The sequence below is a fragment of the Clupea harengus genome, chromosome 17 (assembly GCF_900700415.2).
Source record: "Clupea harengus chromosome 17, Ch_v2.0.2, whole genome shotgun sequence".
Taxonomy (NCBI): domain Eukaryota; kingdom Metazoa; phylum Chordata; class Actinopteri; order Clupeiformes; family Clupeidae; genus Clupea; species Clupea harengus.
Window position 1 is genome coordinate 26,217,670 of NC_045168.1, and position 13,373 is coordinate 26,231,042.

Below are 13,373 nucleotides of genomic sequence, written 5' to 3' on the forward strand. Positions count from 1 at the left end.
TGCACAGGTAACTAGTCACAGGAACACTCTGCCTATGTTTAATTAGGAAGTCATTATGTGAGACATGTGATGATGAATAAATTATAATCTGTCAGATCTGTGGTAATCTGTCAAAGTGTGTAAAAAAATCAAGTGCTTCGTGTTAATCAGGCTGCGGTTGCATTTGTGTGTGTGTGTGTGTGTGTGTGTGTGTGTGTGTGTGTGTGTGTGTGTGTGTGTGTGTGTTTGGCAGGGGAGGGGGGGGGGCAGAATAAATGGAAAAGTGAAGAGCTGTCATGCATAAAGTGGTAAAGTGGTAAATCTTGTGTTTGAGTGTGGTTCTGTGCATGTGACAGATTGCGGAGGGGATGGCCTACATCGAGCAGAAGAAGTACATTCACAGAGACCTGCGTGCAGCAAACGTCCTGGTGTCTGAGAGTCTGCTCTGTAAGATCGCCGACTTTGGCTTGGCGCGCATCATCGACGATGACATGTACACAGCCAAAGAGGGTAAGGTAGCCAGTGACCAGCAGCTCTTCTGTTGGGGCCTCCACAATACCACACTCTGCCCAGTAGCTTTGAGTGGGGCCACTGACAGTTGGGAAAAGATGGGAAGCCTGCCTGATTGAGCCTAGAGGATTAAATAATGGCCGTAAAATCTGCATTCAATAACTTACATGTTATACAGTCCTCGCCACAATTACTGGCATCCCTGGGGAAGAGTAAAAAGGGCTGTGAAATATTATGGAATTAGCTTAGTCTCACACTGAAAAAAATGAGAAAAGTCCAACCTTTAATTAATTGAAGTACATTTATTCTGAGGAGAAAAAAAATCTCAATCAAGAAAAAGTTATTCCTCCAGGGTCTTACATCCTCCTCTTTTCCACTCCATTCCTCGGCTCCTCTTCATGTCTGGGGACTGAGATGGCCAGGGCAAATGCTTTATTGTGTGTTCAGTAAACCATTTTTGTGTTGATCTGTACATGTTTTGGACGACCCAGTTTTACTGTCTTGGCAGAGCCGGCCAGAGTTTGATTTAAAATGACCTGCTATTTCATGGAGTTCATGATGTACCCTATTGAGGTTCCCAGGGCCCAGTTCCACCATACTCAACAGCAGGGCCCAGCCCCACATCACACACCCTCCACCATACTCAACAGCAGGGCCCAGCCCCACATCACACACCCTCCACCATACTCAACAGCAGGGCCCAGCCCCACATCACACACCCTCCACCATACTCAACAGCAGGGCCCAGCCCCACATCACACACCCTCCACCATACTCAACAGCAGGGCCCAGCCCCACATCACACACCCTCCACCATACTCAACAGCAGGGCCCAGCCCCACATCACACACCCTCCACCATACTCAACAGCAGGGCCCAGCCCCACATCACACACCCTCCACCATACTCAACAGCAGGGCCCAGCCCCACATCACACACCCTCCACCATACTCAACAGCAGGGCCCAGCCCCACATCACACACCCTCCACCATACTCAACAGCAGGGCCCAGCCCCACATCACACACCCTCCACCATACTCAACAGCAGGGCCCAGGTTCTTTGCAGTACAGTCATCCTTCTTTTAACACCAAACCCACCTTGAGTATTTGTTGCCAGAGAGCTCCATTTTAGCTTCATCTTACCATAGAACAGGGTTCCAGACAAAGTCCCAATAGCATTTAGCAAACTCCAGGCACTTCTATTTGTGGTTAAACTCCAGGCACTTATTTAGTGGTTAAATGACAGGAAAGGCTTTTTTTCTGACATGCCTTGCAAATAATAGTTGGTAGTTTAATACTATAATAATGGTAGTTTAATAATATAATAGTTGGTAGTTTAATTATACAATAATGGTAGTTTTGGAGACTTGGCGTCCCCAAGAGGCTACTTGTGATCAGTGAACAGTCTATTGTCTTTTCCTAATCACTCAGTTAGGAACCTTCCTTTGCAGAAAAGACTATCCAAACAGGACTTGGGGAATTTGGCCTCTGTGTCGCCTCATATTTATACCCTAGTGAAACAAGAAGTCCTATATTGCTGCTTGAAAGTTCCTAAACACTCTGATCAACTTAAAAAAGTTCAATATAAATGGATCAAAATGACTGATACATTTTGTTTATAAGAATTTCTAGGGGTACCAATAATTGTGGCACATGTGATTATGTTACCATTGATTGATACCAGAGCAGGGGCGTCCCTCTCTACCTTTAAGAAGCTTTTGAAGACCCAACTCTTCAGAGAGCACTTCCCGTCCTAACTGGCACTTCGACTAGTGCGTAACTTGCAATTACAGCAGTTACATTTCTGCACTTCTTTTTTTCTTTTTATTTCATTTTGTTATATTTCTTATGTAAAGTAGTATTTATTTATTGTTACACCAGGTTCTATTGCTCGTAGCTTGACTATTCTCTCCCTTGTACGTCGCTTTGGACAAAAGCGTCTGCTAAATGACTAAATGTAAATGTAATGTTAAATATAATTATTTCTGTGAGGGATGTGTTAGATTTTTCTCATTTTTGGCAGTGTGAGATGAAGCTAATTCACCAAAAGGTGAAGTTCTTATAACTCTTTTTACTCATCTTTACCAGGGGTGCCAGTCATTGTGGAGGGGACTGTATGTGCGGAAGATAATATAATTCTGTAAATAAATCATCATTGTACCTTTAGATCTACCTGTGAAATACTTTTTTTATTCCTATTTTGTCTGTTCCATAAACAGCTCTATGGTAATGTAATAATATTGTTCCTCATGTTATGGTCACTTCTTCTTGAAGGAGCCAAGTTTCCCATCAAGTGGACAGCTCCTGAGGCGATCAACTACGGCTCGTTCACCATCAAATCAGACATGTGGTCATTTGGCGTTCTGCTGTTTGAGATCGTCACCTACGGGAGAATGCCCTACCCAGGTGAGAATTTTCCTTGGAACAAACATCAAATACGTAATATAATGCAAATGTAAGCAAATGCATGTTTAAGAATAGGACGTGGGACTGGTGAAGAGGCTATGGTTCACTGCCATCAGTGTGAACTCTCTACCCAGAGCCATTATCATAGCAATGACCGCCATCTACTGGCTAAACCATGGAACTGTCTTTAAATGTTCTCACTGTTGTGAACATGCAAATCACAAGGCATTGTTCCTCAAATTAGCAAAATAAATTGAAATGTATTTCTTTTTTAAATAAAGAATTGGATGAGGTAAAACATGAGAGCAATTAGACTGACAAACCTGTCTTTCTTCCTCGATCTTTAGGCATGAGCAACAGTGAGGTGATGACCCAGGTCCAGCGTGGGTACAGAATGCCCTGCCCAGAGGGCTGCCCTGCTGAGCTCTATGAGATCATGGGGACCTGCTGGCGCCCCAAGGCCGAGGACAGACCCACGTTTGAATACCTACAGAGTGTGCTGGAGGACTACAACACAGCCACAGAGGGTCAATACCAGCAGCAGCCATGAGAGGGCAGGAGAGAGACAGAAGTGTGTTCAGAGCTATGTTCAACTTCGTGTCCGGACGATAGTAGTGATTGCACTGGCGCCATACCTTTTTTTTTTTAAATATATATATCTGAGGTTCTGCTTGTTACAATAGTGGTATCTAGTAACAGAACAGCACATATCACAATTAGACTTTGGAGATCCAAAATAGCCAAATTAGCAAAATAGTCAGTTTTACATTATTCTATATTTAATAACTCTGCTTAATGTTTGTATAAAATTTGAAAGCTGCCTATTAAAAAGTCTTCCCTTTTATCAAAGGAATATTAAGTTTGTTGTCTTTCTGAGAACAGTGGTTGCAGTGGTGTCTCATTCAGCACACAAACACAGCCATTATGCCCCAATATCATGTGAAAAGTTTTTTTAATTAAACACACATCCAATGTTAAGACCAACAATGTATTAAAAAACATTTATATAGTATATAGAAGCCTATTACAGTTCAAACGCACGCCCCAAGTAAAACAGCAGTGTACCAGGGGGGTCAGGGGGTCAGACAGGCTTCTTCTTCAGTGACGGAGTGGTCCTGACGGAGCGCTTGAGGGTGCGGCAGAGGGTTCCACTGCGTGGTGACGACACAGAATCTTTAATGTTGGCCAGAAGGCCTCGCCGGGGCCTGGGCGTCTCCTCGGGAGCCTGGGACAGCTTGGCAAGCTCCTCCCGCAGAGAGGTCAACACCGCCTCCTTCTCTGTGACATCACTCTGCAGATGCTCCGTCTCCCGCTCCTGGAAAAGAGGAAATGGGAGCACCTTTTTAAAAATGACAGTAATCTTAAAAACACTGAAGATTAAATCAACGAAGGATAAAAATAAATAAAAATAAGAAAAACTGTTACCTGATAAGTCAGTTTGTTCTGTAATGTTTGAACCAGAGAGAGCTTTTCCATATAGCTCTCGCCTGCCTCTTGCAACGTGTCATTCAGCTCCGAGATCCTACTCTCCAGGGCCACAATTAGCTGAGAAAGTACCAGGAAGAAAAACGTCAAAACAGAATTGACAGGGGGGGGAAAACCAGAAAATCTAATATCTCAGGACACTGGTCTAAATTATTGTCATTTCAGCTCTTCCCTCCCCACCTCTTGCTTTTCACAGCACAGTTTCTCCACGGCACATTTCTCCCTGTAGAGGCGTTTGGATCTCTCGGCATCTGGAACAGAAGTGAGACTATGTGTGACTATGCACAGATCCTGTACAAGTTGGCTACAAAGCAGAGTGGATCTTTGGGGGGTTTGACTTCACTACAGTTCGTATATATATATATATACACAGTTATGTGCAAAAGAATAGCAGTCTCACATCACTAATGTGTTTAAGTACTGATTTTGGCAGAAATTATGATACAACATGGGAACTAATTCATGACTAGGTGCAGCAGAGCAATGGCCAAACAGACTTAACAGACATGACATGCATGCTGCTGATTCGGGGTAATTGACTAATTTAATGAAAGGTGTTCAAATGGGTGTGTTCAAATTAATAGCAGTGTGGAGTTCAATTAGGGAGGTCAATCAGTCGGTGAAGAAATGGTGTCAATAATGGCCCTTATTTAAGGAAGGAAGGCAGCAGGGGTTGTACCTGCTGCTTTTAGCCCTTGTCCAGTGGTAAAATGGGTCGGTCTAGACATTGCAATGAAGAGAAGAGAACTCTTATAAAAAAGTTGATTGGAGAGGGGAAAACTTATAAAGAAGTGGAGAAAATAATTGGCTGCTCAGCTAAAATGATCTCCAATGCTTTAAAATGGCAAAGAAAACCAGAAAAACGTGGGAGAAAAAGGAATACCACCATCCGCGTAGATCGTAAAATAACAAGAATGGCAAAGAAACAACCAATGATCAGCTCCAGAGAGATCAAAGAAGATCTTCATTTGCCTGTGAGTACTTCAACGATCAGAAGACGCCTATGTGAAGCCAAACTATTTGCAAGAAACCCTCGTAAAGGACCACTGCTGAAAAAAAGACATGTATTGAAAAGGTAACAGTTTGCCAAAGAACACATTGACTGGCCGAAAGAGAAGTGGCGCAATGTTCTATGGACAGATGAGAGCAAGATTGTTCTTATTGGGTCTAAAGGCCGCAGACAGTTTGTGAGACGACCCCCAAACACTGAATACAAGCCACAGTACACTGTGAAGACTGTAAAACATGGAGGTGCGAGCATAATGGTTTGGGGATGTTTCTCATACTTTGGAGTGGGGCCCATTTATCGCATAACAGGCACCATGGACCAGTTTCAGTACGTTCAAATACTGGAAGAGGTCATGTTGCCTTATGCTGAGGAAGAAATGCCCTTAAAATGGGTGTTTCAGCAGGACAACGACCCCAAACACACCAGCAAGCGTGCAAAATCCTGGTTCCAGACCAACAAAATTGATGTGATGAAGTGGCCAGCCCAATCCCCGGACCTCAATCCGATTGAGAATTTGTGGAGTGACCTGAAGAATGCAGTTTTTGATGCAAAACCCAAGAATGCAGAAGATCTGTGGAGTGTAGTCCAGTCAGCTTGGGCTGCAATTTCTGTTAGCAGGTGTCAAATGTTAGTTGACTCTATGCCAAACAGATGTAAAGCAGTGATAAAAAAAATAATGGTTACACAACTAAATATTAGTTCAGTGCTTAAAGTAGGGGCTAAATCTTCATTTAATTTTAAAGTTTATACTGTAAATATTCCAATTCGTAAATGAAAATGCAGATACTGCAATTTTTTTGAACAGCCGAATAATCTTTTTCTTTATTTTTTCATGTGGAATTGAATGTGTGCTGCTCCTAGTGCCTTTGTATGTATTGAAATAAATGCTATTAGGAACATGGAACTTTTTCTCTGTTGTTTTAAACACACTGCTATTATTTTGCACATAACTGTATATATACACACACACACACACACACACACACACCCGCATCTTGAGCAGGGCTCTCTGCATGCACCGTCTGGGTGGAACACTCCTGAGTGGGAGAGAAGGGAGATCCCAGCGTGGAACCGGATTCAGAACGTCGCAGTTTCTCCTCCACCTCGCTCAGCCTGGTCTTCAGCTCCTGATTGGAATCCATTCAGACCCAGTGAGCACCAGTGACAAATCCACTTCGATAGGTTGCCACGGTGACGTGCCTGTGTGTATGTGTTACCTTCTGCGCGGTGTTGTACTCCTCAATGGGGATGTAGTCCTCCTCTAGTCTCTCCACGGCACACTGGTAGGCGTGTTCTTTCAGGGCGTCCTTGTACAGCTCAAACGTGTTGTCCAGCTTCTCCTCATAACCCTGCTTCAGCAGCGCCATCTGTCGACTAACACCAGATGTGAGAGAGACACAAGTCAAGTACACGGTTCCATTCAACGCTTTGAGCCATAATGGGGTGCGCACAGCTGAACAGCGGCGAGTGCTTATTAAAAACTGACCATCACCTGTTTAGCTGTCGATGTCTGTTTTGGCTAATCACACGATCAGGGTTAAAAATTAAAATCACTTGCAGCATGGGCCCTCATTCTATTGGGTGAGCAAGACCTGTACGCTATAACCCCTCATTCTATTGGGTGAGCAAGACCTGTACGCTATAACCCCTCATTCTATTGGGTGAGGGAGACCTGTACGCTATAACCCCTCATTCTATTGGGTGAGCAAGACCTGTACGCTATAACCCCTCATTCTATTGGGTGAGGGAGACCTGTACGCTATAACCCCTCATTCTATTGGGTGAGCAAGACCTGTACGCTATAACCCCTCATTCTATTGGGTGAGCGAGACCTGTACGCTATAACCCCTCATTCTATTGGGTGAGCGAGACCTGTACGCTATAACCCCTCATTCTATTGGGTGAGCGAGACCTGTACGCTATAACCCCTCATTCTATTGGGTGAGCGAGACCTGTACGCTATAACCCCTCATTCTTTTGGGTGAGGGAAACCTGTACACTATAACCCTGTTGCGTGAGTACAGTATGAAGCCTAAACTGCCGTCAACATGTCCGAAAAGAAACAGTGAAATGTTTACTTTTATCATTTCAGTATTTATGAATTTTAAGGTTCAGAAGCCAGTGAAATGATCCTTTTGAAATCCTATGGTATTACGAAATTTGAATCACTAAAACTTTGAGGTGATTGCTCCTGCCTGTGATTATTTGGAATCCCACTCGAGTATTCGCAATGCACCAATTTTGCGCCAACTACCCCGACGCGTCCCGATGGATGTCTAAACCTTTTAATTGTCATCTAATCACAAATAATATTAGGGCTGAACGATTAATTGCATTTGCGATTTAATCGCGATATGATAGAACGCGATTTTCTAACCACAACGTTCGCGATTAAAAACGTGATCTAAAAAAAAAAAAAAAAATTAAATTTTTTTTCTTTTTTTTTCTTAAGATGGTAAATTTTGCACACAGTGTTTAAAAAGTGCATGCCTTGTGGTTATTCTTACAATGACTTTGTTTAAATTACTAAAATTTAAATTGTGGGAAATAATATTTTACACTAAATGTATCTAATATTGTGTTGGTCATGTTGAAATCATTCATTACGATTTGTTGGGAAAAAAATTAGGATAAAATAAAAAAAATCGCATATTAAATCGCAATTGCAATATTGGGGGGAAAAAAATCGCAATTAGATTATTTCCCCAAATCGTTCAGCCCTAAATAATATGACTTACATTTAAACATGTCTTGACTAATTACCCTTCGTGATTCATTTGGAACACCTGATCATGTGAGAACGCGTCAGATAAAAAAAGACCCTTTGGAAAATTGGCCTATTGAGTTTAGAGCAGAAAAAAAGTGTAATGCCCTTAAACTGCTGAGAATCTCTACCCCCTCCCCCCCCCCGCACACACACACACACACACACACCCCTACCTGTGTTGCTCCTCACTGTCCATGAGTTGTTGCAGCATAGCATCTCCCATCTCTTTGCGGATCTGAATCTCTTGCACGAGGTTCTTCCTGCGTTCTGCAAGCAGCTTGGTCCGTAGAGTCTCGATTATGCCTAGCAGCTCCTTCAGAACCAGGATGGACAGACAAGAGAATGAACAGACTAGCCAGGAAAACAAAACAAGTAGGTTTGAAGATGGCTTCAAAAGTAGTATGAAAAAGGCAAACAAACCTAAAGTAAGTGCACCTTCAAATGTGTGTTTTGAGCTGTAAACTAAATTAGATGACAACTGTAATGAACCACATAAATACTGGTAGAAAGAATTTTTTTTTTTTTTTAAATCTGCATTTTATGGTATGAAAATGACAACACACAAAATCTACTGTTTAAAATCCTGAGCCTTGTAAGACCGATGCTGACGTAGAGTGAACCGTTTGGGATTTCTCTACATCATGATATTCATAGTGCGATTCCCATTTCCTTTATTTGTCAATCCTCACTTCCTCCCTTACGCCCTGGCCCCTCCCTCTAATACGAAATGTGAAGGAATGCAAGGAGGATGGAGGAATCTAGGACAGACATGCAGACAGAACATTCATTCATTCATTCATTCTCCTGAATGTAAGAGTCATCGGCGAGGCAACAAAGAACCATTACGCTTGTTGTAATTTGTACCTACGTTAACACAGGTATACAATTGATTTCATTATTCATCATCATTTTCTTTGCCCATTATGCAAACATCACAATTGCTGAGGTCTCCATTTAAATCCATAAACTAGGCTAAACAGAGTACAGTAGAATACAAGTTATTTTAATGAAAGACACGATGGCACACAAGCAAATATTGTTCATATAAAACAGACCTTTAAAAAAAAAAAAAAAAATAGGCCTACTTTACGTCGAAGTCTGTGGAAATTGCAGAAAATACCAACCTAGATATAAGGCCTAGCACTACAGCTGTTGAAATCCACTAGAATTCTCCGATAACAAATCCTGTTAACGAGGTGTGATCATTTGCTTAGCTCATGACGTGGTATGAATGTATTGTTGTTTAAATACGATCCTGTAGGCAACTCGATTATAGTTTTTGACCATTTATTTTTGTTCATAAATCACCACATCTTATTATAGGTTGACAGATGTGAAAAATAAATAAAAAATAATTCACCTGAGGCTATACCTCACGCATTCCGAAATCTTTGCCTACCGGCTCCAAAATGAGGCGCAACACCTTGTAACACCTTGTAACCATAAACACGAGACCCCTGTAACGACTTCTGCTCTGGATTCTCTCGTTTCTTCTCGCTCACTAGGTTCCGTCCTCGTCTCCTTTGGCGGCAAATAGAGAAATTAGAGACATTCTTCATGACGGACGGCACACTTCAAATGACTTCCAGGACATGAGCTGGAGGACTGACGACCATGCCAAAGGAGGCGTACAGATAACGGTACGGGATGCAACCAAACTCCCCCCCCCCCCCAATCATCAGCTCCTGAAACAAAAGCCGTGTCTGTGCAATTCTATGGCCGTGTGGGGAGTTAGTTACCTCCTGAGGCAGGATGGACATATCTGCCTCATCGTCCGCCCCATCCAGGAGCTCCTCCTCGGACAGGTAGTCATCCACAGCCTGCTGGTCAATCACCCCGTTTTTCACCAACGGTTTGCCATCGCGCCCAACCAGCCTGGGAGCCAGAGACTCAAGAGAACGAGGCTGAAGCACTTGGACTACCTGTAATACAGTGACAATCGGGGAACCTCATCAGTCACATCGAGATGCTTTGATATCTCATGGGAATCAAACGCAGCATGTAAGAATCTGACCTGTGCACCATATATCTCTCGTGACATACCTGCTGAGCGACAGCAGAGAACTTCATAACATTGAGGGTCTCGTCATAGGTGGAAGCGCACTGGTTGATGTTGACGATCATGAAGGCTTTCCCCCTCCCACAGAAAACACCCTGGAAAAGCCGTGTCAGCTTGCTCTCCCGGAACGGCACATAGCTGCTCTTCACCCTGAAGACAACCAACACACACACACCAGGCAGACAGTGAAAGGAAGGAACAAATACTCAGCTGTGCGCAATGATCTCAGAACATGCGTGTTGTACGCATTGCATCTTCACACTGACTTAAGTCATGTTAGAAGAAAAGCAGTGACTGTATTCGAAAACACACACCACAGTACCTCGCGCTCCCTTTTTAAAGAAAATCTTGAGATCAAGCTGGGCCATTAGTGAAGAGTGGTGTGCAGTGCGTGTGATTACCCGTTATTGTGGCTTCTCAGTGCTGCGATGCATTTCCCGAGGGTGAGCAGAGAGGTGTTGATGTTTCCGGCCTCCTTCAGACGCTCCCCGAACGTCTTGGTTTTGTTGCACCTCTCGGAGCCGGCGAGGTCACACAGAGAGAGCCTGATGGACCACCAGGAGGAGAGTTGAGAACAGGCCAGTTAGAGGATCCATACCCAGCCCCCGGCCTCAACCCACCCACAGATGCATACTCACTCAGATATTCCTTGGACATCAGTTCCATCAATTCGCAGAAGTTTCATGGTAAAAATACTGTGGCTGAGGACGAAAAGCAAAACAGGAAGTTAAATTGAGAGTGAATTGAGGCAATTCATCAATGGTTCTGTACATGCAACAGTGTTTCAAGAATAACTACACAACACAAAGAGTTTGAGAGAGGCATGTGGTGTTGTGCCTTCTACTGGAAGACTGGTTCATCTTCGTAGAAGCAGCACTGCGGTTCTTATTCCCAACGCGTAGAACCCGGCACGCCTCATCGGAATTATGGATGTTCACCCATCTTAGATCTGCAAAAGACACACACACACACACACACACACACACACACACACACACAGCTGAAATCGAATGGAATGCAATCGATGCAATCAAACGTAAACAAATGTGTGAGGCTATCGGGCACCTCGGACATAAGAGTTGCCATTGCTTTCATCACACACACGCAATGAGGAGCGCTTCTTGGTCTTGGAGTTCTGTGGCAGCAGTAGGTCATAGACCTGCTCATTGTAGATCTCATAGTAGGCCACCCAAACGCAGTACTGGACATGGAGATCCTCTGCAGAAGATTCTAGAAACCAAAGAAGAAACACAGCAAAGGGAGGTAAAAGCTATTCATATACAAATCTTTAATATATATATATATTGTAGAGAAAACAGAACAATTCTTGAAGCCGTTATTACCGGTCTGGTCATACGAGATGCCAGAAAAACACAAACTGGAGACAGACGATGAAGAGCTGCTTCTAGACCTGCTAGTCCTCTGTGGCTCCGCATCAGACTGCACACACACACACACACACACAAATTACCTACCTGGATAATTTACATTACACACCAACTTTGTTCTGCATGAATGTGAAGTGTGCATTCAAGGGCATTGTGTGAAACAGCAATAAACCTCTCTTAGAAGGCTGAACAGAACAGCTTTTTGGAGCTTCTCCGTCTTCAACTGGTCCGCATCGAGCCTCTGAACACTGCTTCCCAGATACGGCCTCAGGTCCATGAGCGCATACTGGCGCCCGCTGATGTGCCGAAACACAATATCCAAAGCCCGAGGCAAAATACCAGGGTCCTTGGCTGAGCCTGTGAGAAACACAGCAAACTATTTACATCATTATGCAAACACAATGTGTCTAATGGGACATTTAACACTGAAGCCGATTTCCATCTTACCCTGTATGGTGTGGGTCTTGCCTGCATTGGTTACACCATAGCTGAATAGCAAGGAATTTTTCCCTTGCAGAAAATCCTGCACCGGAGACCTAACGGTACCATCAAAGACTTCTGCTTGGCCCACCTCAGACCCAAAGATCTGGAGCAAATACATATAGATAGACATGTTATTTGAAGCACATGGTCAATATCTCTCTAACCCTTATACTAGAAATGAGGAATACCTGTGTGAAGCTGAACTTGTACATTGATTGGCCTATGCCTTTTTCACTGTTTTTCATCGAGGCAGAGCCTTTGGGAGCATGAAGAACCGCAGTCTCAGAATCCTCCAGCACTATACAGCCCTGAAAGAGATCCGCAGAGGAGCCCTTGAGATCGGAGGGCAATGTTGGCTCCAGGATAACATTACCTTAAATAATGTGTGAACGTAAGAGAACGTATATATATATATATATATATATGCACACACCTGATCCTCACCACTGTTCAGCTCTGCGTTAGAGAAAGGTCTCACCCTCAAATACACCCGGAGTTGTTGCTGCTCTGGACCATCAAGGACTTCACTCTATGAAAATAAAATTAAAGCAATATGGCTTCTGGATGGCGGGGCAACTGAGAGAACAGCACTCTCTATTGATTGAAATATCAATCTCATTAATCAATTGTTTCAATAAGAAAATTGAAGAGACATTTTTGAAGAGCCTGTCATCACATCTACTCGGCCAGGCAAAGGCTGACTGACTTGATGGTGCTTTAACAAAAAAATCATGAATTCCCAGTGCAATGTTTGATTTCCTTTAACAAGTACAGTAATTCAGACTTGACCTTGGGTGGCATAGTGATGAGCAAAGCCCAGTACCTGCACAGAGGCTATGGAGGAGATGCTGGAGAGTTCTGGTAAATCTTTACGGCATGGTTCACATGCATGCAAGTCGTTACAAGTTGACTCCATTGCCTCAAGGATGTTTCCGTCATGCGTCAGATCGATAACTGTCGTCATCATGACTATCTGAAAGAAAAATCACAGCAGCTCTCAATCTAGAGTGACTGCAAATAAAATGCTGTGGTTATGTGTTTGTTTGCTGTGAACTTACCAACAACTCGCAATACTCGCTTGATGGTAATCCCCAAAAAAATGGATGATACAATACACTCAGAGTCTAGACACGGCAAATACACAGGACTGTATATAAATGTATATACAAAAAAACACTCAAGCCCTTAAATTTCAACAGTTCTCTGTCATCAAACTGAGTTAAGATGCAGACTGCACCAAATCCACCATTCCGATTCTCTTTAGGTAGGCCACCCGATCCAAACGC

At 43.3% G+C, this 13,373-nt stretch overlaps 2 protein-coding genes across 3 annotated transcripts in view; one reads left to right on the forward strand and one right to left on the reverse strand.

Moving 5' to 3' along the window:
- LOC116224366 (tyrosine-protein kinase Lyn-like) overlaps window positions 1–3,749 on the forward strand; it is an 8,031-nt gene extending 4,282 nt beyond the window's left edge. Inside the window, exons 10-13 of the mRNA XM_031583729.2 lie at window positions 1–7; window positions 336–489; window positions 2,765–2,896; window positions 3,244–3,749. The exon at window positions 1–7 is cut by the window's left edge and continues 70 nt beyond it. Coding sequence (XP_031439589.2) covers window positions 1–7; window positions 336–489; window positions 2,765–2,896; window positions 3,244–3,446 — 496 coding nt within the window. The 3' untranslated portion in view covers window positions 3,447–3,749. The remainder of the gene's footprint in view (window positions 8–335; window positions 490–2,764; window positions 2,897–3,243) is intronic.
- Window positions 3,750–3,851: 102 nt separating this feature from the next.
- Window positions 3,852–13,060, reverse strand: zgc:56231 (uncharacterized protein LOC406257 homolog). Of its 2 annotated transcripts, none has more exons than XM_031583803.2 (18): window positions 12,911–13,060; window positions 12,521–12,616; window positions 12,276–12,395; window positions 12,052–12,190; window positions 11,777–11,961; window positions 11,560–11,656; window positions 11,282–11,446; window positions 11,054–11,165; window positions 10,855–10,917; window positions 10,618–10,761; window positions 10,201–10,366; window positions 9,897–10,079; window positions 8,331–8,470; window positions 6,608–6,764; window positions 6,367–6,517; window positions 4,562–4,632; window positions 4,322–4,441; window positions 3,852–4,211 (listed from the first exon to the last, which is right to left on the reverse strand). In XM_031583803.2, exons 1-18 carry the CDS (start codon window positions 13,052–13,054, stop codon window positions 3,978–3,980), a joined length of 2,487 nt encoding a protein of 828 aa, XP_031439663.1. In that variant the 5' UTR covers window positions 13,055–13,060; the 3' UTR covers window positions 3,852–3,977. The 2 variants fall into 2 exon arrangements, with proteins under 2 accessions (XP_031439663.1, XP_031439664.1); XM_031583804.2 differs by having other exon boundaries at window positions 3,853–4,211; window positions 6,379–6,517.
- Window positions 13,061–13,373: the final 313 nt, after the last annotated feature.

Excerpts from the sequence above, each read along its gene's own strand:
- zgc:56231 (XM_031583803.2), bottom strand. The coding sequence starts at position 13,054 with ATGATGACGACAGTTATCGATCTGACGCATGACGGAAACATCCTTGAG. Across the intron at positions 10,367-10,617 it reads CTGAGAAGCCACAATAACGG|GGTGAAGAGCAGCTATGTGC; the intron begins GTAATCACACGC and ends GGTTGTCTTCAG. Across the intron at positions 6,518-6,607 it reads AGTACAACACCGCGCAGAAG|GAGCTGAAGACCAGGCTGAG; the intron begins GTAACACATACA and ends GATTCCAATCAG.